Raw genomic sequence first — 25,927 nt, 5'->3', positions numbered from 1 at the left:
CTTTTAACACATTAACAATGATAAGTGCAAATAAAAAATAAATAAATAATGTCAATTCTAAAACACAATCATATATTAATAATCTATTTATATTATAACATAGCCGCTTTCAGTTCGTACAGGAAGTGATGCAGTGCGCATGTCCAAACGGTCGCGGCAGATTTGGCGTTTGGTTTGAATATGTTACTTCAGCGACCGAGACAAACACACGACAGATAACAAATAATAATATAATGTAGCAAATGATGTCCGATTTATCTAGCCTGGCGGGGTTAGTCTCCGAGCCGTCTGGAGAAATAGACTCATCTGCGAGCAACAGAAGTTTGCGTTTGGCAGAAAAGGAAAAGCGAAAAGGCGAGGCGGATCCCTTTGGTCTCGCGGTGAAGTATTTGTCTCAGGGTAAGTGCAGTTTACAACATTATAGAAACGGATTGCAAAAGCAACGTTAGCGCATTACACTTTAGTAGTAAAAAACATTTTTTAATTAAATTCGTTGTTCTTTCAGTTCTTTTGTTTTTGTTCCTCTGACAATGACTCTTCAAGACTGTTAGGAGGACTTTTGTTTATCTTTGTGAGGGTGTCGTCATCAGATACTGGATCCCATCTAAGTCAATTGTCATAACATCTGTTTGCATGTATTTTTGTATGTTACAGTGGAAGCTGGCACAGTAGTCAGGGGGAATGATGAGCTGGAGAGGAATATGTTGGTGGTGGAGACAGTGGCTCTCAGTAAGGGTCTTCCTCCGGAACTCATCACAGTGCTATTGGACTTGGCTTTAAGCCTCAACGCAGGTAATCCAATTAAGGGATGCACAGATTTGTTCAGATGTAAGGGTACAATCGAGTTGTTTACATGAGCATTGATTCATGATGAGATAAATTTAGCCATCAGGTCACAATCAAACATATAAGCAGTATCTCATCCTAAAGTTGCTCCATGGTTTCAGTAGTTTATTGCGCAGATCATTAAATTCAGTTTATCCACCAGGAACTGCGAACTGTACCCGGGTGCTGAAGTTTCTCGTACCTGCCACAGTGGTGCCGCAGGAGGCTGTTGTGAAGGGGGTGTCCTGGCTATGTGCGGGGAAAATGCCAATGAATGCACAGGTAAGGGCTGGCGATTGTACCTGGTCAGTGGTGAAACGGCTGTTATTTACTTTTGCTTTATATTTCTCAAAATTAATGTTGAAAATGAAAATTAATCGATTTTCTAAAAAACATGTTATAGATTTTATTGTGAAACAGTCATATGTGTTTCCTTTTAAAAAATTTGTTTATCCTTGTTTATTAAAGTTTTTATTAGGTCTTTTATTTAATTATTTACATTTTAATAAAAAAAAAAAATCATGTCTCAGACACATGGTGGAATGACAGATTTCTATTTGGTTATGTTTAGGGCTATGACCATTATTTATTTAGCTAAAACCTACCCATGCAGGCCAAAAATCTTCTAACTCTATTTTTGTGTGCATAACCCAAATCTCAAATTGTGTGTTTTATTTTATATATAATCCGTTATACTGTAAATTTATGTCACGATATGAAATTACATAATCTGTCACATCTTCAATTTCATTGCCATTTTAAACATTCAGTTCAGTCTCTTAGTAACATTTTCTTTTCAGGTTCTCTTTGTCCGCTGGGTACTCACTGTTTTTGACCTGATTGACTGCAAAGACAACTTGAGATCCATTTATGGCTTCATTTTCAGCTTTGTGACAGAAGAAAATCTGGTTAGTTGTGCTCTGCAAATACTTAATTAATTTAGAAAATGTCTATGTTTCTAAGTATACTGGCTTATATTTTATAATTGCATAAAACAATTAAATGTTTGTGTTAATTTACTAGCCTGTTTTTTTTTTTCCTTCCAGTGCCCATATATTTGCCACTTGCTCTACCTTTTAACCATGAGGGAACATGGTGAGCTGTTGACTAAGTGGTTGACATTTTTTATCTGTGTATGCTGTAATAGTACATGATGTTATTTACTTGTTATTCTGATTATTATTAATATTTTTTCACTTATACTTTCATAGTTCACCCGTACAGAGTCAGGAAACTTTTGGATATTCAGGCTAAAATGGTAAAGACTATCAAAATAAACACCTCAATGTCCCTATTATAAATGTTTACTAACTTTAGTGGCAGATAATGTTTTTTTTTTTTTTTTTAAATTGGATACACTTCATTTGACGAGTACTTTGTGTTTCTCCATTTTTCTTATTAGGGCAGACAACCATTTCTCACCCAACTTCTAGCACTCTACAAAGTGTTTCGCCCAGACCTAGTGACGCTCTCTCTTCCGTCAAGAGTGAGGGTAAGTGTATTTAATACTTCTCTAGCAGAACTCTGTTCTTCTGCCAGGTGTTTCCGACTCTTAGACTGTAATTGTTTTTGTTTTTTTTTAGACTGGATTCAAGAATCACAGTTCCACATGGAAAGTAGCGCTGAGTGCTGTGCAGAGGAAAAACAAGGGTGCTGTTTTAGTTGACCAGAGCCTCAGTTTGGATGTGAAAGAGAAGCCGTCCACTAGAAAGAGGGTAAGAAGTCATCTGTGTAATATTGTAAAGAGCTTTAAAGAACACTCACTGTTAAATAAGGGCTGTAATAAACATCACAATTTTTAACAGTTGTTTTCAAATGTGAAAACATTAGGACTTGCCTAAAAGCAAAAAAGAAAATGTCAAAGTCTTACATTTTGAATCTATAAACTGGATGTATCCAATGTCCATAGAAACTACATCACCTAGCAATACCTCCCTTGAGCTCGGCGTTCGACAGCAACTCCAACAAGAAGGTGTTCTGCCTGCAGGAGCTCCGTTCCTTCAAAGAGCTACTGGAGAACATTGAGAATATAGAGGTAGTGCACGCATCCTTTTCTTTCACTCACAACATGCGTTGTCTGTAGAATGAAGCATTATTTGGGGCCAGTTGTTTGTTAGACACTGGGCAATCAAACTGAATATATTTCTTGGATTTTTAAATACAAAATGGCTTATTGCATAATATTCATCAAATTTACCCGATCTGATGAGTAGACCAAAACACATCTGCACTACTGTAGTTTGGCCACTTGGTAGAGCCAAGCCTCCACAAGACTGATCAATGAGCACGCCATTAAAAGAAAGTAGGAAAATGCTATGGAAGTCAATGGAAACCACCAACTTCAAAATATCTTTTATGTTCAATATAAGAAAGCAACTTATAAAGGTTTGGAACAACGTCAGTAAATGATGACATAATTGTAATTTTTGAGTGAACTATCCTTTTATCAATAGTCAAACTTCTTTCACTTGTATAATGTTCATCAACACTGTCATCTCTAAGTACTAAACAATATATATCACACTCAGTTGACAAGTCATAAAATATTTACAGAATCCAATTAAACCTCGCAAAGAATCTACTTGATGGATGCAGTAACCTGATAAGCCTTATTAAATCTCTTTTTAAAGGACATTTATGCTTCATTCAGCACAAAATGAATATGAATAGTGTTTCTGCACCAATTTAGAGTGATTTTTGCAGTCTGCAACAGGAAAGGACTGAGAAAGAAGCCAGTTGAGTCAGTCATGTGGAAAAAAACAGCTCATTTGTGGCCATGGGGAAAGATCATTGATTCTTTCTCACTGTGGCAACTCCGTCATTAGAATCAGTCGTTTCTCAGATGAATGATACATTTGCTTGTTAACTACAGAAAGAATCAGCCATGTCTGTTGTCAATCTGTCACTTAGTTTTATTTATTTATTATTTTTTGAATTCCCATATTGTAAGGCGGCTGATTGCAGACTGACACAAATTGCAGCTTTTGATAAGAGTGATATTGTTGAATGGTGGAAAGTGTCATCTAAACTGTTGTCTTAAACTGTCAGTTTCAGTACAGGTCTCAAAGGAGTCAGAAGTATGACTGAATTGGTTTATTTGCCTCCAGCTGTTTTGACAGCTCTTGGTTATGATATACTGTCTCTATGTTGTGTAGATGCATGTTTTCTAGCATATTTCTGTGTAATGTTAAAGTCATACCTTGTTTCCAGCTGCCTGCCCAGATGGGTTCGCTTCTGGGATCATCTCTGGCTCTGCACTACCTGGACTGTGTACAGGATGAATCTGCCTCCCTGCGCCTTAACTTCTGGCTTGGACACTCGTTGCAAGAGGGTACATTTTCCATGTCACAATACTAAACCTTTTCAGGCTTATCTAAAGTTTTCTATTCCCTCCTTGCCTTTATAGTTCCCATTTAAATTTCAGTTCAGTACCATAATGCAGTTTGCTCTTGTATGTTTTGGGCAGAGTTTTTACTGTGTCCTGTGGATGGGAGTTCTGACAACACTTCTGAAGCCCGTCGCTTTCTCAGCACCATTCTCTTTTCACAGCAGTTCCTGCAGGTACGACCTAGCAGCAGAAGACAAATATTACCCAATAGGAAATTAACCTTGGCAGCCTCAAGGTTGGATGTTTAATATTAGAAACATATGGCAGTTTATACCACAAACCCCAGGACATCTATCAATCATTTTTTTGCCTTCCTTTCTTTCTCTTCTGCATTCCTGTATGATCTTCCCACTTGTAAAATCCCCTGCTGACTTTTTTTTTTTTTTTTTTCGTTTCTCAGGAGGGATTCTCCAGTACTGAGAGTTTTCTTTATAAGTTTCTGAGTGTGTGGGACGGCTCTCTGCTCCGGCCGCAGATCCTGGATCTTCTTAGTGACATCCCCTTGATGCCAAGCGTCTGTAAGTGTCCCAGTTACCTCTGCTGCAACCAGAGGAATTCATGAACAAACGAATGATAATGGAATATCTACATTGCTCGTTGATTAGACGTCATATTTTGTCGTCTTGAACATTTTATTGCTTAATACAGAATTAATGAAAGTAAAACTGTAACTTAATGTTTCTTTTCTTTGTCTGTAGACATGCATAAACTTCTCTTTGATCCACTGAAGCAACTTTATTTTACCTCCACAGTATTTTTCAAGGTTTGTATTGTATTGTTTTTCTTCCTTTCTGTTTGTTTGTATCAAGCACAAGCATGGTCATGTGATCCAGATTGTCAATGAATGCTTAGACAGTTCAGACATAAGTGAATTATTCTTTCTAAACGGAGTCATGACCTCGTTACATTTTCTGTGGTGTTGTTTGAGTGGTGCTGTGATTAAGCTCAAAGCAATTGAAAGCAGGGTTTGATTTTCCTGAATGTGCCTTTTCACATTGTCCTCCTCACAGTGTAGTGTCATCGAGTGTCTGAATAGCATGCTGGTTAAGTGGCTGACATGGCATTCCGTCAGCGCATTGGAGGGCGGTTTGGACATCAGTCTTAACAGCAACAGCACCATGTGAGTATATGTATTAAGGCTAGTATTTAGTTTAATAATGACCCATAGTCTTATTTTGCACAATTTATTAGTTTACAAAAACACATTAAAAATAAAGAACTTTTATTTTTGTTAGTACCAAGGCCGTGTAGGCAGAGAAAATAATATTAAGACCAAAAATATTTCAATTTTAATGGTCCAATCAAATCCTGATTAAGATCCCAGAATTGTTACCAGCTGAATAGTCTTGGAAGCACGTTGCTTTATAGAATTTAAATAATATGCAAATGCTGTTGTCTTTAATGTGACTTGCACTTTACCGAGCCCTGAGTGTTTATAATGACGCTGTCAAAAAGTCACTGTCTTGGGAAACATTGCAGAAATAATCTGAAGAAATGGTACCACACTCCAGCGATTATGCTCTTAAAAGTCTCGCTTGAGGTTTACCACTGCGGGTTTCTTTATATATTATATTTAAAAGAGATCAATGAACTGCTCCTGTGGTCGGGCTCCATCTGAACCTCGTTTGCCCTAAAAGTGTTCTGTGGAACGGTGTGTAATGAAGTGCGGAGAATTTTTTCCCTCGCCTGTCGTGTATCGCTTCTCTCTCTCGCTGCTGATTTGGTCATTTTTTTATTACATTACTGAAGTTGCACAGCTGAAGGAGAAATTATGATCAAGGGCAAAACCTTGTTTGACTGCGCTGGTGTGCCATACGCCTATTATTCTATTTTTTGCTCTGGGTCTGTGATGTGTGAATTGTGTGGGTGCCACGCATAGCACAAAGACACATCTGGTGTGTACTAGGTGTGATTTAAAGCTAATTTATTGTTATCTCCTGGATAAATATAGGACGTTCTGCAGGGAAAGCTCATTTTTTCATATGTTAGTTTGTGTATGCTTTCAAAAAATTGAGTGAAAAGAATAATACACTATTCTTCCTAGGACCATGACCTTGTCTGGCTTCATGGACTCTGTTATGGAGCTGGTTCGCTTTGTGGGATTGCTGGCATCTGAGGGACTCCGTCTGGAGAACTGCCATGTTCTTTTGCTCAACCAGACGCTTGCTTTCTATGAGACGGTACACTCAGCTATGATTAACTTAATTAACGTGATGTTCTTGGCAAAGTCTCATCAACTAAAGCTCCTGTCTGAATTTCACTAAGATTTGTGTCCTGATTTGAGTCCAGTTGATTTAGTGCAACAAAAACTGATGTTAATTTCTTTGTGCTAATACAGTAATTTTTCTCTCCTCTTATCTAGGTGTGTGACATGTTTCTGAAGTACAGCTTGCCTCTGATCATCATGCCTCCGGCTGGGGTTTTCTACCCAGCTCTCTTTGCCACAGACTCAGTGAGCGTGGATCGACTTGGTTACATCATGTACAGGTATTATATGCGAGCTATAATAGCTTCATGGGTCATTTTATCATTCTGGTCAATCCGTTTGAGATGTTAGCCTGGCCATGCTAGATTAAAGGCATCTTCTAGAACTAATTTTGGGTGAGTGAGCTGGGAAAAGGTAAGTTCCTCTTCATTGCATGTGCAGTTGCATGGCAGTGTGTGTGCTGCTGGCTAAACTGAGGGCAACAGCCTGAACCTTCAAATGCATTACATTAGTATGGCAAGGTGCCTGTAAGCAATATATGACATGAAGTATGAAGATCCTTTCATCTGCTTCGGCACGCTAACTTTAAGTGCTGCTGTGAAGGCTTTAAAAGGATAGTTCATCCAAAATTCACAAGTCTGTCATTTACTCAGCATCGTGCCACATGAAACAGAAATTAAGATGTTTAAGAAGAAGAATATCCAAGCTACTACTTTCCGACCCCAAACTTTTAGTGTATATCTGACATAACAATTTCATGTCCCATCTTTTATTTTAATAGAACAGGATTAATTATTGTATAATGTGCTAACTTAATAAAATCCTGTTATTCCCTTTTCTCAGGTATCGGAAGAATCTGACCTTGGCTAAGAAACAAGAGCAACAGAGAGAGGTAATGAGCATACCGTATCGTAAAATGAACAGCAAAGTCATGAAATGCCAACTGCGCGAATGCAAGAGGTTTTGTTTTTGAATTATTTAATTAGGAGGGGTAAATTAGAAGGACCGTCAAGCTTTTAAGAATTTACAATGAAGCTCCTGGAGGCCATTGCTGTAATCCTCACCTTACCTGCTGGAGATGAAAGGAGTCTTCTTGATTGAATCCCAGTTGAATTTCCACATTTTTATTGAGCTTAAAATGTCTTGACAGGACTTGACTTTTTTCTCTTAGTTTTATGTTTAATATTTTCTTACATTACAGCAAACATTCCACATTAGCAGGACCACGTACAAGGAATTTAATCGGAACCTTCAAGCAATGGTGAACTCCATGTGGAACTCCTGTTGGTGCATCCCTGGTTCAGACATTGAGATTGACAAGGATCTCATCTCTCTAAGCAAAGTGGCAGAACCCTGGTGCCGTTTTGACCTAATCCACCACCCAGCGCTTTTCAGTTATGCCATTGAATTTCATCAGAGGGTGAGTGAGATATTGTTACACTAGTGACATTTAAAAGCACGAGAGCTTGTAACAGTACAGTGCTGCTTGACTGTCATTTCATTTGGAGTGAAGGAAAGGGACTCCGCTGCGCAAGATAATAAGATGATAATTTTGCATCAAGTGTAAAGCCTTGTGTGTCAATACCAGGGACAGCACATCCTCCACTTTAATAACTTTAGGATTGGACAAGGAGATAAATGTGGTATTAATGTATCTTTTATAGAGGATCCATTAATACAGAATCACATTTTATTATTCATGGAAACTATGAGACTGGAGTTTTCATTATCTTTAATAATACAAGTACCTTTTTTGGTCTGACTGCAACATTCAGCATTGTACTTCTGAGATTTAAAGCAAGGGGAGAACAATGAATATTTATGTGTTCTCTTTATCAGTGTTGGCCAGAGAGGAAGAATGTGGATCTCGCTTCCATAAAGGTACTAACATTATATCATCTCTTTTATTTTATTTTATTAAATGCTTCTTTTAGATCAGCATGAGAGCTTGGTTTTACTCAGTCATATCCTGTTGTAATATTCCTCACAGTGACTTTTCTTTTCGTGATTTCAGACCGGGAAGTACTGGAACTGGTATATGGAGTTTCTCTTTAATCAAGGCTTTGATGGCCTCAACAATTTTATTGAGACCAACACTGGCCACGGCTCTGGATTGAGTAGTCAAGATGACAGGCAGCCCACGAGTCAGACTTGATGCTGGCAGGAAGTCCAGGTGTCAGGGGGTTCATAAAACATGTATATATTTTATAGTCATCCTCCGTTAGAGGGCAGAAAGGAACCACTTGCATAACTGTAAATACTAAATGTACATTACAAGCTGTTTTGTTACTTTCCAATCCTTTCTAGTGTTGTGTATATTTTTAGACCCTTTTTGCTTTTTATCTTTTGTGCACAGAAAACGGAACTAAAACATTGTGATAGCCTTTTATATATATATAAAAAAAAGTATGATTGCTTTAACTGCTATCTAAAATTCAAGATCCCATTATTTTTAACGATTTAAAACTGGTGATCAAAGATTGATTAACAGTCTTGTTTATTATTCCTGTCAACCTAATGCAGCTATGTATCTTTGATTGGTCTGACATTAAAAATAAATCATTTTTTCTCATATTCAGCATGAGGCAAAGCAGTATGATACAGGCTTTTGCCATTTAAAAAAACCTGTACATTAAACTGGACCAGCTAATTTGCATTGATTTCGAGATTTTGTATGATGACTCGAGTATAGTTATTTTAAAAGTAATTCACAGAACAGGTCTGTTTTTAATTGTAATGAATAAGGCTATAATTTAAAAATGAATTGTTAAAATTGTTATTTAATTCAACATAATTTGTCATTTTAATGTTTTTTTTGCTCAGCTACTTCAAACTAGATTTTATGTAGTTTGAATGCAAATTATAAGCATTCTGCTTCTAACTAGATCAAACCCTACAAAGACAGTTTTTCTGAAAAATCAATAAAAAATATTGTTTTGCACAGAAACATTCTAAGCGTCCCCTTGGTAACTTGGTCCAAGTGCGTAGGTAATTTCAGCATCAAGGCAGTTGTGAGGCTGTGAGCAAATCTCTATGGATTTACGTTGTTCAGCCCGTCTCAAATGTGAGCGCCTTCCACTCTGCGTAACACATCTTCATGTTTATGACTGGCTCTCTCCGGAGATACCTCGCGACGATGTGTCCCCTCTCTGGTTCGTGCTATTTTCAGCGCGAGCGCGTCACGATGCCGTCCAGCAAACTTCATGTGGAGTGAAAGAAGAATTTGCTCACACCTCCGGGATTACAGCTCACGCGTTTATCATGAATGTAGACGGATGCAGAACTTCAAAACGATGAATTCTACGAGCGCAGAACTACGCGATCTGTCTTGCTCGGCTGATGTCCTTGTTCATGTATGAGAGATTATTCGTTCATCGCCGACTGTCCGATCATCACTTCTCCACTCTCATCCCGCAGCTTTCCTCTTTTCATCTGAGCGTCAGTGTCAAATGGAAATCTGAAGTGCTCCACTTTCGCAGTTTCTCACCTTTCGTAGCACAAAGGTAGGACTTAATTCGCTGTGGTTGACAAGTGTGCCATGATGGTTAGAACCTGTTCACGCGAAGCCTTTTAAGTTTCAGTTTAGAGACGAGATAAATTAAGAGAGTGATGTCCGTTTTTATTAATGCAAACTCTTCGATCGCTGTCACGAGAAAGGCCTGATGATGTGATCTTACCGGTTGATACGTCAAGTCTGTGAAGCAGATCTCGTGGTTAGTCGTCTTGTCCGAAGCTCTATGAGGAAAAATATCTTGCAAGAGACGCTTATGACGGTGACCTGCCGGTGACTTTGAATTGATTTAAGCGTGTCAATGTGACCTGTAGGAACGACAGTCGAGAAGAATTAAGGGTTCTAGTTCTGCTTCTTATCGATTCTTTTCTCATTATACGTTCCTTTTAGCACTTTTGTGGAAGTAATATTCGGAGGGGGAAAACATGCAATTCCCATTGCATTGTCCAGCAGTCGTAAGTGAAAGTAGCCTATTTAGTAGGCCTAACGTTTTTTTCCATAAAATATTATGAGAGTAAAAAAAAACTCGTTTATTTTTTTTTTATTAAATCTAACGACTTTAAAGTACAACCTAGATGTCTTTATTTTAATTAAAATGTTTTTTTTTTTTCTGTAAAAGAGACAGATTAATTAATTAACCACTCAGTTTCGTAAGTATTTTTTTTTTTTTTTTTAAACCGAACCTGTAGACGAGAGTCATTCAGGTGTCATACTGGACACATCACGCTATTTGGTTTTGATTCACTAAAAGAACAAGACTCCTATGATTCATTCTTTCGGTCTACACTGTTGTGCTTCAGCTGTAGATTCAGTGTTAATAGTAGGCTAGTGCAGAAAACGTTCTCATGCTATTTTAGTTTAGTAATGGTGGATGTTTTTATATAGTAGTAAAAAACAGCTCATATGATCCATTCGTCAAAAGTAAGATTCGTTCCTTTGGTAGCCTATTCAGACAACCATCAGCAATCAATCAATCAATACCGTGCATATGTTTTTGATCATGATAACCGGTTCATAGGAATCATTCCTTCTTGAATAAGTTGTAAATAAGAACACGGTTCACAAGCATAAAAACCTTTGACAAATTTGGTTGCTCACAGCCTGGAAATGTTTCTAGACTCATTTCCGTGTTTGTTCTGTGTAATTACTAAAATTAAGTCTGATTTCCCTCCTCTCTTCTTTCCAGGCAGACAGTGCTTCACATTTTGAAAATGAAATGTGTGTGGGTTTTGACATTTGTCTCCGAATCACGTTCATAAATTTTCAATGTTGTGGCACAGTCTTGTAATATGAGGTTGAAGCCCCTTTAAAAGCACTATTGTGACTCTTGCTTTGATGTTTTTTGAAACGCTGACAGTTTTTGGAGCCGGTGGCAGTTCATGCTGAACAGCCACAAAAAGAGGAAACATAATAAGTGTCTATCCCTATCTAAGTGTTAGACACTGATCCTGCTGAAATGATCAAGAGTCATCAGTCTGAGTTATCAGCTCATCCTCTTTGTTATTCACACGAGTCATTCAAAGCTTATGTCACTGTCACAATCCTCTCCCCCTTTTCAAACCCCTTTGCTTTTTCCTTTCTAGATCATGTAAGTTCACCCTTTCCCTTAGCCTACTGTTACCATTTCTTTTATGTTCAGAGTTACAGAACATGGAAAACAATAATGAATATCAATTATATAGCTTATTCTGAAAATACATTTACCAATCATTCAAAAAATTTTTGTCACAGTCCTCTTTCTTTGTTTGTTCTTGCCCAGATCATGTCCATTTCCACACTTGTATTCATCATTGTGAATATGTAATGAACAGCAAGTGTTTTCTGATGACAAAGTTTTGGATGACAGTGTTTTGAAATGTTTTGACAAGAACATTTATTGGTGCGGTGCTTGCCACTACACCTCTGAATTGTTACTCATTTTCTTGGTGATTTGTTTTCCCTCTGCACATCATCAGCATGTACTTTTGGACGACATTATTTATTTTCTCAGACGGCGTCTTGTACAGAGAGAACTACCAGGGGAAGTTTCCCTTGTTTTTGTTACGTTTTTTTTGCTTCACTTAAAGGAGTGATCTTAAAATGTCAGGAGTTATGGCGACACAGGAGGAACTTTACTAAGTTTATTCAAAGTTCAGATTGATGGTTCTGTATGCCATAATCTCATGTTTTAAATTAAACTAGATATGCATTTCCTGAAGTAAATGCCAGTGCTCATGGGTTAACAAGTTATGGGACTAGAACAAACCCCTTACTAGAATGTTTGATGAGTATCAAAATAGTACCTTGCCAAGACTGTGATAAAAAAAGCAGTTTAGTTTCTTTGAGAGTTGCGAGTTTCTTGGGTATGGACCATATTATGTTGGTTATATAAATGTGTAATCTTGTTTATCCCACAGCCTGGGTTTGCCTTAGTCGTGATAGGATATATGAACTGGTAGTCAAGGGAAACGGCAAATACAGCTCTGAGCCCACGTAGTTGAAAAGCGGAGTCACGTACTCAGTCATCACAATCGCTCTTGACTGGCAGCAGCCTCACCGCTGTGAGAAACGTCTAGGTAATGGAACGTGTCGGCAGAGTTGTGCCTTTGATGAGCGTCTTTCTGTGCTTTCCCCTGGCCTTGAGACACATCCTGCTCTCTGGTGGTGAAAAACAGGCCAATCACCCCCCTGTTCCTTTCCATCATCCACGCTCTGAGTTGAAAGAAAGGATGAGCAGACAGAAAGAGGCGCAAAGAATGAGGATAGAAAAGCAATTTGCTAACTCCATAAATCCAGCCACCTAGGGTACCTGACCCCAGAGATAGAAGCAGGAGGCCATTATTAAATCTCGGGTAACCAATGCTCTCCTATTAACCTTTTCGCACGTAAGTTCTAAAATAGTCAGACCAGCAGTCTGGCGTGAGTTTTTTTCTGCGACCGTTATTTTGCAATCAGTCGCGTTCTAATTTCCATGGAGACGCATGAACCTTGTCATGTGACATTTCAGTCAAAATGGCGCGCACACGATGGATAACCGTCTGCAGGTGAGTAGCTTGAATATTTCGCTTTATTTAATTTTTTTTTATTCAAAACCTCTCAAATAATTTGTTAGCGTGTACCGACTATGGTTGAAATGGTTCTGTTTGCTGCCCCCACCCCCTCCCCTCCACTGCTGTGAACTTCGCTTGCACATGGTACTTTGCATCTCCCCCAGAACAGCCGCGTGACAATCCGTGCATCTCCCCCAGAAACGCTGCGTGACAATCGGTAAGTATTAGTATTTAGTTGTTAATTTTATGTTTCATAATCCGTGCATTCAGGAGGTAAAGTCAGGGTTCAGTTGAATTGATACGTTATACATAACGTGAATAAACCAAAGCACATATTTGACGTTAAATCAATTTTCTTGTTTGTTTTAGTATATTGCTCACCGAGTTTTATATCTCTCAATTGCAAAGCAAATCAAAAGATGCCATGTTTAAGCAGAGTAAAGCTACATGGTATGACATTGTTAAATGATATTTTCCTAGCCTACAAAACATTTGAGCAAGCTAATAAGTGAAGTGTGAGTCTATACAATTATTATATTACTATATGGTCACACCTCACTTATCAGCTTGCTCAAATGTTTGTATAGGGAAATATAATTTGATGATGTCATACAATGTAGATTTTACTTTTTTTGTAGAAGTAGTGCAGCTGTGCATATAGCCCAAAAAGAATGTGTTTTGGGCTTCATGTATGTTTTATTAATGTAAAAATAGAAAAAATATAAATGTATACCAGTTTTGTATTAAACAAAAACGTTTATTATCACTATTACAAAACAGAAAACAAATATATTTACAATGACTAACAATTAAAATAGTATCATAAACAAACACAAAATCTATTTAAAATAAACTGTATTATACACACTGTTACCTTTTATATTTAATAATATAATTACAATAAATTATAAAGTATCATCATAAATTCATTAATATAGGCTACTCTGACTTTTTACAGGCTTAATAATGCTTCATGAAAACCAGTCATCATATCCGCTTTGTAAACAAATATAAAAACAAATATGTACAATAAATATTAAACAAAAAACTATAAATATACTGACTTTTAATAAATGGTTTTGTTTAAAGCAAACTATTTTACACACTTAATATGATTACAATAAATAATAATTAACAATGTATCATCATGAATTAATATACTTTGACTTTTTACAGGCTTAATAATGCTTCAGTGTGTGGTACTCCTCAAAACACGGGACAGCACACAAGGGAGTGTTGCATGGCACACACATGTGCTTGGTGAGGCGCCTCTGCTTGCCCTTGCGTGTGCTGGAGAGGCAGACCTTGCAGTGCCGCCTGGTCTTGCTGCCCTGGGAAGTGGTCTGAGGGACTTCAGATGGGAAATGCCTGGCTGTAAGGCGCAGAGGAGTGTCCAAGGCAGGACGCCTGCCTTTGGTTGGACCTCGCAGTGTGCTGTACTCCTCCAGCAGCCCTCTCATCAGGTTCGTCCTGAATTGTAGGGAGGTGATTTCCTTTCCTACTCATAGTAGAGCACATCAATAGGAAGTGAGGAGAAAATATTAGTATGTGACAGTGTGGTCTGTTTATTATTGTGAATTTGTTAACACTTTAAATTACATTAATTAAAAATGTTAGCACTTTTTATCTCGTTTATATTTATTTGTATCCATTTCTCACCAGTAATTTGCCGGTAGACGATGTGGCTGTTGAGTAAAACCGTGTCGAGTACATGAAAAAATACTTTCTTGTACCACTTGGTAGACTTTCTGGTGCATTCATGAAAACCAGTCATCATATCAGCTTTGTCAACTGCACCCATCTTTTTGTTGTACTCCAGCACACAGACTGGCTTCATCATTGGTTGCCCAGTGAGGTGATCCAGCTTGCCTGTGGCTGCCATACCAGTTGGATGGACTGTGGTAAGGACATGAACATCCCTCTTGTCATGCCATTTTACTGCCAACTGTGACCCATTCTCTTTGAATTCCACCTCACCTTTTTTCATCTTGCAGGTGAACTTTGGCATCCCTTTTCTGTGTCCGCGCACGGTCCCACAAGCTCCAGTGCCAAGTGACAAGAGGTGCTGGAAAAGTATGGGACTACTGTACCAGTTGTCAACATATAGAACATGACATTTGCTTAAGTAAGGTGCTAAGAGTGTCATCACAACGGACCCAGAAATCCCAAGTCCTGGGTAATGTTGGATGTCAGTGGAGGATCCGGTGTAAATGATCATGTCCTCCACATAACCAGTTAGCACATCACACAAAACAAAAAACTTGATCCCAAATCTGTGCCGTTTAGATGGAATGAACTGACGAAATGCCAGCCTGCCTTTCCACTTCATCAGAGACTCATCCACACACAGATCCCTGTATGGCACAAAAATGCGACGAAAAGAGGAGGTGAGCGCAGTGAATATGTGTCTGATTTTTTTCAGCGGGTCATTGGAAACTGCTGTCGCATTGTTTTCAAAGTGAAGACAGCGGAGGAGCAGAAGGAAGCGATCCTGTGAGAACAAAGACCCAAAAAATGGGGTCAAGAGCATGGGGTCTGTGCTCCAGTAATCACGAAGTGATGGTTTTTTGATCACACCCATTAAGAGAACTGACACTAAAAATGTGTACATTTCAGGGATATTTGTTGGAACCCATTTAACCAGCTTCCCTTTCATTTCCTTCTCTTGCAAGTCAGAGGCATAGCGGTTTGTTTCCTCCACAATTTCTCCCATGACATCTTCCGTTAGAAACAATTTAAAACAATTTACCTCACTGGGTGATTCTGGTGGATTTTGCACACCACAGTGCTGGTTGTTAAAATTGCCTGGGCCAGGAGGATAAAAAAGGTTGGTTGCCTTCCACAACAATGAGTTTAATGTTACCTCTTCTGCCTCATTAGGAACTGGTGTCATCTCTTCGTCTTCAAAGTTGTCCAGAGCTTCAAGATTTGGGGGAAGATCCTCATCACTGTCACTCTCTGCCTCGCTGTCAAAAATCTCCTCATCAGAATTAAAAAAAAATTCCTCAATTTCCTCATTTGTCAGTTTTCTTCTTTTGAATGTATTATCTGTCATTTTATCTTATGTTGGTGAACTGGATTAAAGTTGTCTCTTTAAATTACAACAAAGGCGATTGTGAGGTAACGGTGACGTCAGCTTTACATCAGTTGTCAGCGGGAAAAAAAGACTCGCAATCCATGACAGTTAAAATATTTTTATTTTTTTATACAAAATATTTACAAACTTGTAGTTATTAACATCGTTAAATATATGTAAGTTAACTCCTAATGTGGTATTAATTTAAGAAAAAAAAACATGTTTGTTGATCGGTAAGTTATCACATGACGGGCTATGGGCGCCGCCATTATTTGTTTACAACACTGATGGAGAGTTGGATTTAGAGCCTGCTGGATTTACAACATGCAAGATCATCCATGTTTCCCGAAATATATGACTAACCCCCGCTTCACTGCATCTCACGCGACGCTCCTGCTTGACGCTCACACGCTGCTTCTGGAGTGAATGCACTCATTGATTAACATGCACGCACGTCTGAAAAAATACCCGCTGTTCACGCGTCGCTGACACTTGCGTTGTGAAACAGCTGTTATCTACAAGGTATGTGTTTGACTTGAATAAATATTAATATTACATGTTTAAAATGTTCTTTTACTGTTATATATATATATATATATATATGAGTGTGCAATAACATATATTTCTGTTATTGTGTAGTGTATTTTAAAGTGAATGAAACATAAAATAAACATTAAAATACATTGAACAGTTGTGATAATAATTGTAGCTGAGCACGTCTGTCTCTGGCTCAGTGCCAGTCAAAGCGGGAAAGCAGTGAAAGCTAAAGTTTGAAATTTTGAATTTAGCAGTTGATCACATGATTTACTGAACGTTCTAATCACACCGGTGTGATCGTACGCTCCAGGGACCAGCCAAGACTGATCACACCGGTGTGATCGTACGTGTCAAAGGGTTAACATTGAAAGGACTGGTGTCTGCTGGTTGTCTGCAGTGGCACATTTATGTGTTTTATTTACTGTTTTGCACCGCATGGCCTCATGCACACTGCTCCCGAAAACCAGAAGGTGCCCTTAATATGGATTTATAAGGGGACATTGTTCGTCTCCACCACTTGCAGCAAGATGTAGCATAAAAAATTGCAAAGGCGATGCCCAAAGCCTGTTTTTTATTATTTTAAATGGTTTCTGTCGGAGAAAGAAATGCAAAACAAAACACACATTTTGTGGGGGTGGTATGGTGTAGTGGGTAACACTCTTGGCTGGTGATCAGGAGTATGTTGAATCGATCTCTGTATGGTGCAAGCCATGAGTTATCACCATTGGAACTCATATAAAGCTAAATCACTTTGGATAAAAGCATCTGTTAATTAACTATTTATTTTAAATGACTTTAATTGACTAAAAGAGAGTGAATGGTGACCACAGCTGACAAACATCTAAGGACAAAGTTGAATAAAGGGTAAGTGTTCGATCAGGTGACTGCGTTTGAATCCTGGTCACTCTTTCTCGTTTATCTGCCCACTTGTTTATGGAGTGAGACACCACTGTCTCAGTTTTACAGATGTGTGCTCAGAGAAGATATCAGGCATCCAGCAAAGTCTATCAGCCTGACGCTTCTGTGGCTGAGTGAGAAACGGCTGTATTTCTTCATCCCTGTCATCCCCAGGTACATTGATGAATGTACCTTTGCTCTCCTGTTTTGTCAGACACGCTGGCACACCATGAGAGATGCAGTGTAACCTCAAATAAATATTTATGGTTTCTTTCTTGTTTTTATTTTTTTATACTGACAAAGGACAGATTGAATATGGAACAGATAGTAGTTACAGTGACCATACACAATGAAGATGCTGACACAGGTATTGTTGGTGGTTGTTTTGACTGAACTTTTAATTGCATTAGTACATTAAAATTTAAAGTGTAATAAGTAGACTGGTTTTGGCTGCAATTTGTGCAGTCTGACTTATTTCTCCAGTTCAGAAATATTACCCAAGGAGTCCCATTATCAAATTGTTCCAGTGCACTGAAAACATCACAGAATGCACTATAAAAATGTTGGTATTGGCTACTCACTATATTTTATTCATGGGAATGTTGTGATGGTTCCTTTTAGATTTTATATTTAATTGTTACAGTGTTAAGTAATTTTAATACTTAAGCAGATTTCAGCAAATTGTCAAGACAGCAAACATTTTTTGGTTTGCGCTTAATGTATAAGATCCCATTAGTTAGTGAAATGTTTTAGTTATTGAGTTAACTGAAAGTAAGTGAGCAAATTAATCCGTTACTCTATCATTTATTTTGTAAACATTCATTTTTGCTCAGGTCCAATGAGTAATATTTACAGATACAACTTTACATTTTTTATAATGCATTAGTAAATAATAAAATGAACAGATGAATAAACCCTTTATATTTGTTTTCTATTGTTAGGTCATGTTAACTAATGCAAACTAATATTACACTCTAAAAATGGCTGGGTTAAAAATAACCCAATTGGCAACCCAGCACTGGGTAAATATTGGACAGAACACGTGCTGGGTTAAAGTAACCCAGCATGCTGGTTTACACATTTTAACCCAGCATGCTGGGTTATTTAGAAAACCCAAGTTAGAGTCATTTTTACCATTTGTGGGTTTGCATTTTTATGATTCTGGGTTATTCTTGCTGGGTTATTCTCATAATTTCACTTTTGCTTAACAAAGCAATCATGGATTAATAAATAATGAAGAATACAGGTAATTTAGACTGTAAAAAAATAATTGTAATGCCATCTGACATTCAAAAATTTGTACCAATGACAAACAATATAGAATTTTCCCTTTTTTTGTTTCCAGCAAATGCAAAATAAATAAATAAAATAAAAATCACAGAATTATAGTTGCAATAAATAAGAAAATTATTTCTGAGTGACCTGTCTAACTGTTTAACTATTACATTTTGACATGTTTAGCTATTTAAATACACAGTGAAATGACATTGACAATTAACATTCTTTAAATTTAAATGTAAAATCATTTAAAGATGTCCTTAAATTTATATCAAGTATATAAAGACTCCCATGTAGGTAGATGTACACTGCTTAGGGTAGTTCAACATATAGTTCACCCAAAAATGAAAATTCTGTCATTTATTACTCAACTTCATGTCGTTACAAACCTGTAAGACCTTCGTTCATCTTCAGAACACAAATTGAAATTCGAGAGGTTTCAGACCAGGGTGAATAATTAATGACAATTTTCATTTTTGGGTGTACTATTGTCAAACACTTAAGCTCTGAAGCAAAGATCTACACCTGAGAGCAGTGTACTCTGTTATAGAGCCTGTCTATGGAAGGACAATTTTGAAAAGGAAATGAGATAAAGACACATTGTGACATAATCCAAACACAATTGCAAATATTGAATAAAAACACTGTTTCAAAAACACTGAACAAAAATTACTGTTTCAGTTTTCATGAATGCACAGTGACTGCCAAATTTCAAATGGAAAAGCAAAGTCCCTTTGCAGCTGTATTTTCCATGTATTATGAGTAATAAGCCTGTCATATTGATCAAATACTGCATCATATCAGCTTAACAGTATTAAATAGGAAAATAGTGTGTAATAATGCAAAGGGACAAAAGTAAACACTCAGTTTTCAGTTAAAGTCAGTTCATCATTGATTCAGTGATGTATCGTTCCTCTGTGCAATCAAGTCGATGATATCGCTTGATCTTAATGGTCCCCAACTTAGGAAAACCAAGGAACCGAAACTCCATCGGTGACAGAATGGAGAAAAAAACCTTGGGAGAAACCAGGCTCAGTTGGGGGGCCAGTTCTCCTCTGACCAGACGAAACCTGTAGTTCAATTCCAGGCTGCAGCAAAGTCAGATTGTGCAGAAGAATCATCTGTTTCCTGTGGTCTTGTCCTGGTGGTCCTCTGAGACAAGGTCTTTACAGGGGATCTGTATCTGGGGCTCTAGTTGTCCTGGTCTCCGCTGTCTTTCAGTGATGTAGAGGTCCTTTCTAGGTGTTGATCCACCATCTGGATACGTACTGGATATGGGTGGCTACGGTGACCTCGGAATAAGAGAGAAACAGACTAATGTTAGCATAGATGCAACATAAGAATGTATTGGGAAATGATGTCACTCAAAGAAAATTGTGCCAAAATGCTTTGAACAATGGAGGTTAAGGCACTACTAAAGGCAGCTGCCGCTCCAGAGATGCGTGTTAAAGAACAGACAGTGCAACCCGGATCTCTTAATATTCTTTGCACCTTACACAATAAATAATTCTTTCATTTTTACCCCAAATGCAGCTACTGTCCCCTGCTAACAGTTAGAACCACATTGGTCAATATTCACCATTAACCTTTTCACCTGAGGAACAAAATGTAGGGTAAGATGCAAATAGGTAAATAAGAGTAGAACTGCAATGTTGTTTTGCTGATGTGCATCAGAGTGCAAACAGTGAGAGATTTGGGGTAAAAACTACAGAATATATCCCAATAAAAAACACGCCCCATAGTATAGTACCACGCTTGACACAAATTGACAGCTTTTTGTGTAAGGCATCTGAAATACAAATGCTTTTCAATTGCGTTAGGACTATGTCACAATGTATGCGTCCACATGTGGAAAAATGCAATTAAATATACAATTTGCAATTGTCCAGAATATCCTTACCAGAATATCCTTACCTGTCCATTGATTATGATCAATGCCTGAGAGATCTGCTGGCATTTTTAAATCGCCACAACAATTGTATGGGGTTTTGTGGACTCTGCTCGGTTAAGGAATTCCATGTTTGTTCCAACCTTTAAAATAAAGTAAAAATAAATAAATAAATAAATAAATGGTTTTAATAACAGTGAATCAGTTCAATTAACTGTGTGAAGTTAATCATGAAATTGACCCATCATGATTATGAGTTAAATTCACCTATGAGTTGGTCTTCAGAAGCAGAATATGCTCTAGTGATTGGCTGAAAGGTGTGTTTTCAAACTGTCTAATCAATGGGATGTTCCAGTCATTATAAATCACAGTTTTATGTTAATATCCTGGCTTTATCAAACACACACAGTCACTGGCACAGTAAGGGAGATCACACTGAAAGCGCGCACAGACAATTCTATGACAAGTCACGCAGGTACTGGGTTACTCCCCAGCTTTAAAACAGTCCATATATAAACACTTATAGGTGTACCAAAGTGATAAGGACAAGTCAAAAACACGATCTGTATGTTTATGATGTTTACGCTCATAAATAATGTACATTCTGAACAAAAAGTTACTAAGTGCAGCTTTAACTATAGCACGAAATAAAAATATATGTGCGTTTAAGTCAGAGATGGGACCAAGTCACACATGTGCAAGTCTCAAGTAAGTCTCAAGTCTTAACCTTCAAGTCTCAAGTAAGTCCCAAGTATTTTTTTCTTGGGCAAGTCAAGTCACAAGCTATGTCAAGTCAAGTCACCTTAATATTGTTATTTTACCTGCAGAATCTGATCTTAATAAAGTTAAAAGACAAGATATAAGTAGCTGTCAGTAAATTAAAATAATTTGGATTTGCATTGTAAATACTCATGTTCAGTAAAATACATCATGGAATCAAACAAAATTGTAACTTCCTAAAATTATTTATTTTTCACTTCTGCCAACAGTGTTTGAAATGTTTTACATTTTCAACATTGAGTCCATAAAACAAATAATAGCTAAACATCCAACAGACTCCTCTCTGAAAACCTCTCTCTCTCTCTCTCTCTCAAACAGAGTTTACATACAACATTAAACTTGTTACATTTCTCCTCTCTCTCTCTCTCTCTCTCACACACACACACACACACTCTCTCTCTCTCTCTCTCTCTCTCACACACACACACACACACACACTCTCTCTCTCTCTCTCTCTCTCTCTCTCTCTCTCAGTATAGAATATAAATATGACGTATTTTCAGCTGTTTCATACTTTTTTGTTATGTACAGTACAGACCAAAAGTTTGGACACACCTTCTCATTCAAAGAGTTTTCTTTATTTTCGTGACTATGAAAATTGTAGATTCACACTGAAGGCATCAAGGGCTATTTGAGCAAGAAGGAGAATGATGGGGTATATATATATATATATATATATATATATATATATATATATGTAATGTGCACTTCTCATAATTGGGTAATCGCGGCAGCTACATTTGTTTTTCTGATTAATTGTTTTGCTCTATGAGAAAGACAAGGTAACAAAATATTCGGGGCTTATGCCCTCTTAGCCCAGCCCTAGCGCCGCCCCTGGAATGTATTTCTATTTCCAATGTAGGCGCGCGGTATGCGTGCTCATAATGGAAGCAACGCGCGCGCGTCTCACCGCATCGAGTTAAAAACATCTAAACTTTTCAGAATGCCGCAAGCGCACCGCGGGTCATGTGACAATAACTAACCAATCAGCTTCATCCTTTCCCGTATCAACGTTGAAAGCTCAGCTAAGATGAAGGAACAGCTGTTCATAGCTGTATATGGATTGCCATTTTTAAATGAATTTAGTAGCAGAGCTACTGCGAGCGATTTTTAGTGCTGCAAATCCATTTATCCTTTGCTGAAATTTCCGCGTCTTCATTGAGAGAGAGCGTGTCATGGATGCTTAGCAACGACAGACGCCCCAGGAGCACTTCTGCCCGAGCGCTTTGGAAAGAAGGAGAAAGCGGCGCGACTAGCGTTTTCCACGCGTTTTTAGGCGCGAATTATTGAAGACAAAAGCGATGACCGTCGGTAACCCTCAGGCTGACAGGTTGATGTGATGTGATATCTGATTTAAGTGGGCGTGGTGTGTGTAAGGTAGAGAGGGCATGACTGATGATAGTGTCCTGATCCAGTCATGACGCTATTCTCAGCCTGCGCTCCAGCTGAGTAATCAACTTTATTTTAAAAAATAATTTATATATTTTATATTCAAACTGAAAACATGATGTGATTAACACTCAAGTCATTCAAGTCATCGTGTCTCAAGTCAAGTCAAGTCCCGAGTCTTTAACTTCCAAGTCCGAGTCAAGTCTCAAGTCCTAAAAATAGCGACTCGAGTCCAAGTCACCAAGTCACAAGTCCCCATGTCTGGTTTAAGTTACGTGAGGTTTAACGTTAACGTTAGTTGATTATAACAGACAAGCAATTATGTAAAATGTATAATAAACACGAACTTACCGTTAGACGCCTCAATAAGACTGCACTCGACGAGTTTTTCTCTCACAAATGTATCCATGTGCTTTTCTGACAGGAAAAAACAACATTTTGAATTATAACTTGTATGTAAAAAGACTTTATAAAGCACCAAAGCATCAAATCACCTCAATAACGAGGCCTACGCGCACTTTGAAATGCCCTGAGACGTCGATTATTTTCCGGGAATCACTTTGTTCGAGAATTACTGAGCCGGTTTATTTGAACTGGATCGTCGGTTCTCCTAGACCAGCGGTCCGACTATATAGCACGTAATTTGTATGATTTACATGTCGATATGGACAACTGCATGCGTTTACCTTAGAGCAGAGTGTCGTATTCACTTTTTGAACTCATTTGACTCACTTAAATGTCAAATTCGCTTTTCAGTGTCAGAAACTACTTTTTCCTCTATTTTCACAGGTATTCGCATATTTCAGCCATCCGTCACTGTCTGAAACTTAATAAAAACTGTATATGTCGTCTCAGATATCTTAACACGATTATGCGAGTCACGTAACGTAGGTTGGCCGTTTGAGGTGAACAGTTCATCATTTAACGTAAATAATGTTGGCCTGTAACTGTTAGACGTTTAACAGTATTGTTGGCGCAAAAAAAGTTATAATTCTGCCAATTTAAAATAATTATTAAAGAAAAATTAAATGAACTTACCTTAAAACAGTTGAAAGCCGTGGCTTTGCCCCGTTGTTCTTCCAAAATGACAGTTGGCGAGCGATTTAAACATCTTCAAGGCGCGTTAAATAACCCAGCGCTGGCCTGAAACAACCCAGCGATGCAACCCAGCAGGTTTAACCCAACACCTGGTAAATTGAAACTACCCAAAAGTGTTTAAAAAGAAATAAAATAACCCAAAAAAATGACCCAACATACTCAACCCAACATTTTGGGTTAAAAAATAACCCAGCCGTTTTTAGAGTGTAACAAGTGGAACATAATTGTAAAGCGTTTCCAATATTAAATGTAACTTTTTCATCTAATCTTCATTTATAAATAAATAAAATACTGTACCAATTTTTACTAGTTTTACTTTGTTTACAATGACAAAACCAGCATACCAGCTATGTTTTAATCTGGTGGTGATTGAGTCATATTTAGTGGATTCTACAAATTTTAGTGCAGATTATAGTGAATAAGACACATCCAAAGTTTAGTTGCTTTTTTCGTTTGATGTGAAATCATGACCTCCTGTACACAGAGCTACTTTTATATGACCACAAACACCCAGTTATGCATCAGTGGTTGAGAAAACGGCATTAGACTGGCATTGGAGGGGCTTTTAGAGATGGTTTATCATATTGCAGCACTCTCCTCTCTACCTATTGTGTGATATTGTTACAGACTATGACTCAAACTGGTACCATAACTTGCAATCAGTAACATTAGTGCATTAGAGCGGACTGCTGCAGTGCATTCCTTTTAATTTATCTTAATGGCTCTGTGCATTTAGTAAATTTCTATGTTTGACCATCTCTGCATGTTTTTTTTTTCTTCCCTCTGGAAAGCACAGTAGCTACCATATAAATACACAGCGGTCTTAACAGCAGTTTTTGTATTTATCTTAATGGGTATGAATGTTTGAAATGGCCAGTCCAACAAGTATTGAGTAAGGTTATACGTGCTAATTATAGTCATCAGCAATTGTGAGTATACTTGCCTTATGTTTGCTTTGTATTCTGGTTAAGGGGCATTACACTTTTTTGGGGTTGTGTGCAAAGGTTTGTTAACACTGGTTTGTTGGAGCTCTTTTTTTTTACCTTTAGAATCTTCCAGCAAAAGGAAGTAAATGTAATTGCTTTTGGTAGTGTTGCATTATCACTCACCAATGCATAAGTGTATGTTTGTGGTAAAAGAAAATAACGACATTCTAGATGTGCATACTTCATCAGAGTGAATGGATGCTGTCAGAATGACGGTTCAAACAACTGATAAAAACATTGCAATCCATAAGCAACCCACACAGCTCCAGTCCATCAGTTAACTCTAGGAACCAAACGCTCACTGGTATGATTGAAACAACAGTTTTGCAGCTTTTCATAGATGGACGCTTCTGTGATTTATGTTAAAAACGCATAAATACTCAGCACATATCAAACAATCTGTAATAGCTGACAAAGCAATAGTGACCACATAATAAAAACAGTTACTCAGACTTGTGTGGTGAGACATTTTCGTCTGATCCAAGCTGCACAGCATGTCTCTTAGTTTCAGTCTTTCTGGAAATCCTGCAGCGAATTGTGCCTTGTTTGTAAATGAATCGTGGGAAAATTACGACGCTGTCTGAAACTTCATTAAAAACATTCATCCATTCTTTCCTAATGTTGGGATCAGAAGGAAGACGATGCAATGTTTTTCCAGTCTTTTGTCTTCAGAGTATCTTTATCATTTGGTTTCTGTGTGCCACTGCATTTGTTCTCTCGTTATTTACCTACTACATGTGTATCGGTAGGCGGGGCTAAACAGGCAGTGATGTATAAGCAGGCGTTGATCATCTTCAGGTGGAGGCTGTGTATAGCCACTATTATATCATAAAGTGGCACATTCCACAACCTGTTGTTTTGGTAGATTGGCTTCAATATAAGCTGTTTTGAGACGAATGTGGAAGTTTTGAGTTCTAAAACTTACAGCACGTTTTTATAATAGAATGACGTCTTACATGTGAAAGATTTTGATTTCTCAGTTCATGACCCCTTTATCAGCTGCATTCTTGGTAGATCATAAAACCTTGTTATTGAAATC

General features: G+C 37.8%; 2 protein-coding genes and 1 long non-coding RNA gene across 5 annotated transcripts in view; 2 read left to right on the top strand and 1 right to left on the bottom strand.

The window, feature by feature from the left end:
• The first annotated feature begins 112 nt into the window (after positions 1–112).
• Positions 113–8,829, top strand: LOC128027470 (centromere protein I). 2 transcript variants are annotated; one of them, XM_052615123.1, is made up of 20 exons: positions 114–399; positions 655–792; positions 989–1,107; positions 1,626–1,733; positions 1,872–1,920; positions 2,037–2,083; positions 2,228–2,317; positions 2,409–2,540; positions 2,735–2,860; positions 4,036–4,156; positions 4,292–4,386; positions 4,614–4,731; positions 4,912–4,976; positions 5,224–5,333; positions 6,258–6,393; positions 6,576–6,700; positions 7,263–7,311; positions 7,621–7,839; positions 8,259–8,300; positions 8,434–8,829. In XM_052615123.1, exons 1-20 carry the CDS (start codon positions 243–245, stop codon positions 8,572–8,574), a joined length of 2,187 nt encoding a protein of 728 aa, XP_052471083.1. In that variant the 5' UTR covers positions 114–242; the 3' UTR covers positions 8,575–8,829. The 2 variants fall into 2 exon arrangements, with proteins under 2 accessions (XP_052471084.1, XP_052471083.1); XM_052615124.1 differs by lacking the exons at positions 7,621–7,839; positions 8,259–8,300; positions 8,434–8,829 and adding an exon at positions 7,406–7,598 and having other exon boundaries at positions 113–399.
• Positions 8,830–8,973: 144 nt separating this feature from the next.
• LOC128027469 (dystrophin-related protein 2-like) overlaps positions 8,974–25,927 on the top strand; it is a 147,083-nt gene continuing 130,129 nt past the window's right edge. For both annotated transcript variants that reach the window (XM_052615121.1, XM_052615119.1), the window contains exon 1: positions 8,974–9,922. The gene's annotated coding sequence lies outside the window, so the exon portion shown is untranslated. The remainder of the gene's footprint in view (positions 9,923–25,927) is intronic.
• On the bottom strand, positions 18,976–24,103 carry LOC128027475 (uncharacterized). The gene is made up of 4 exons (XR_008186726.1): positions 23,843–24,103; positions 23,156–23,221; positions 20,662–20,778; positions 18,976–20,039 (listed from the first exon to the last, which is right to left on the bottom strand). It is a non-coding gene; the product is annotated as an uncharacterized LOC128027475 (long non-coding RNA).

The sequence above is a fragment of the Carassius gibelio genome, chromosome A14, assembly GCF_023724105.1.
Source record: "Carassius gibelio isolate Cgi1373 ecotype wild population from Czech Republic chromosome A14, carGib1.2-hapl.c, whole genome shotgun sequence".
Classification (NCBI taxonomy): Eukaryota; Metazoa; Chordata; class Actinopteri; order Cypriniformes; family Cyprinidae; genus Carassius; species Carassius gibelio.
The sequence above is the reverse complement of the archived record's forward strand: the minus strand, read 5'-3'. Positions and strand labels throughout refer to the sequence as shown.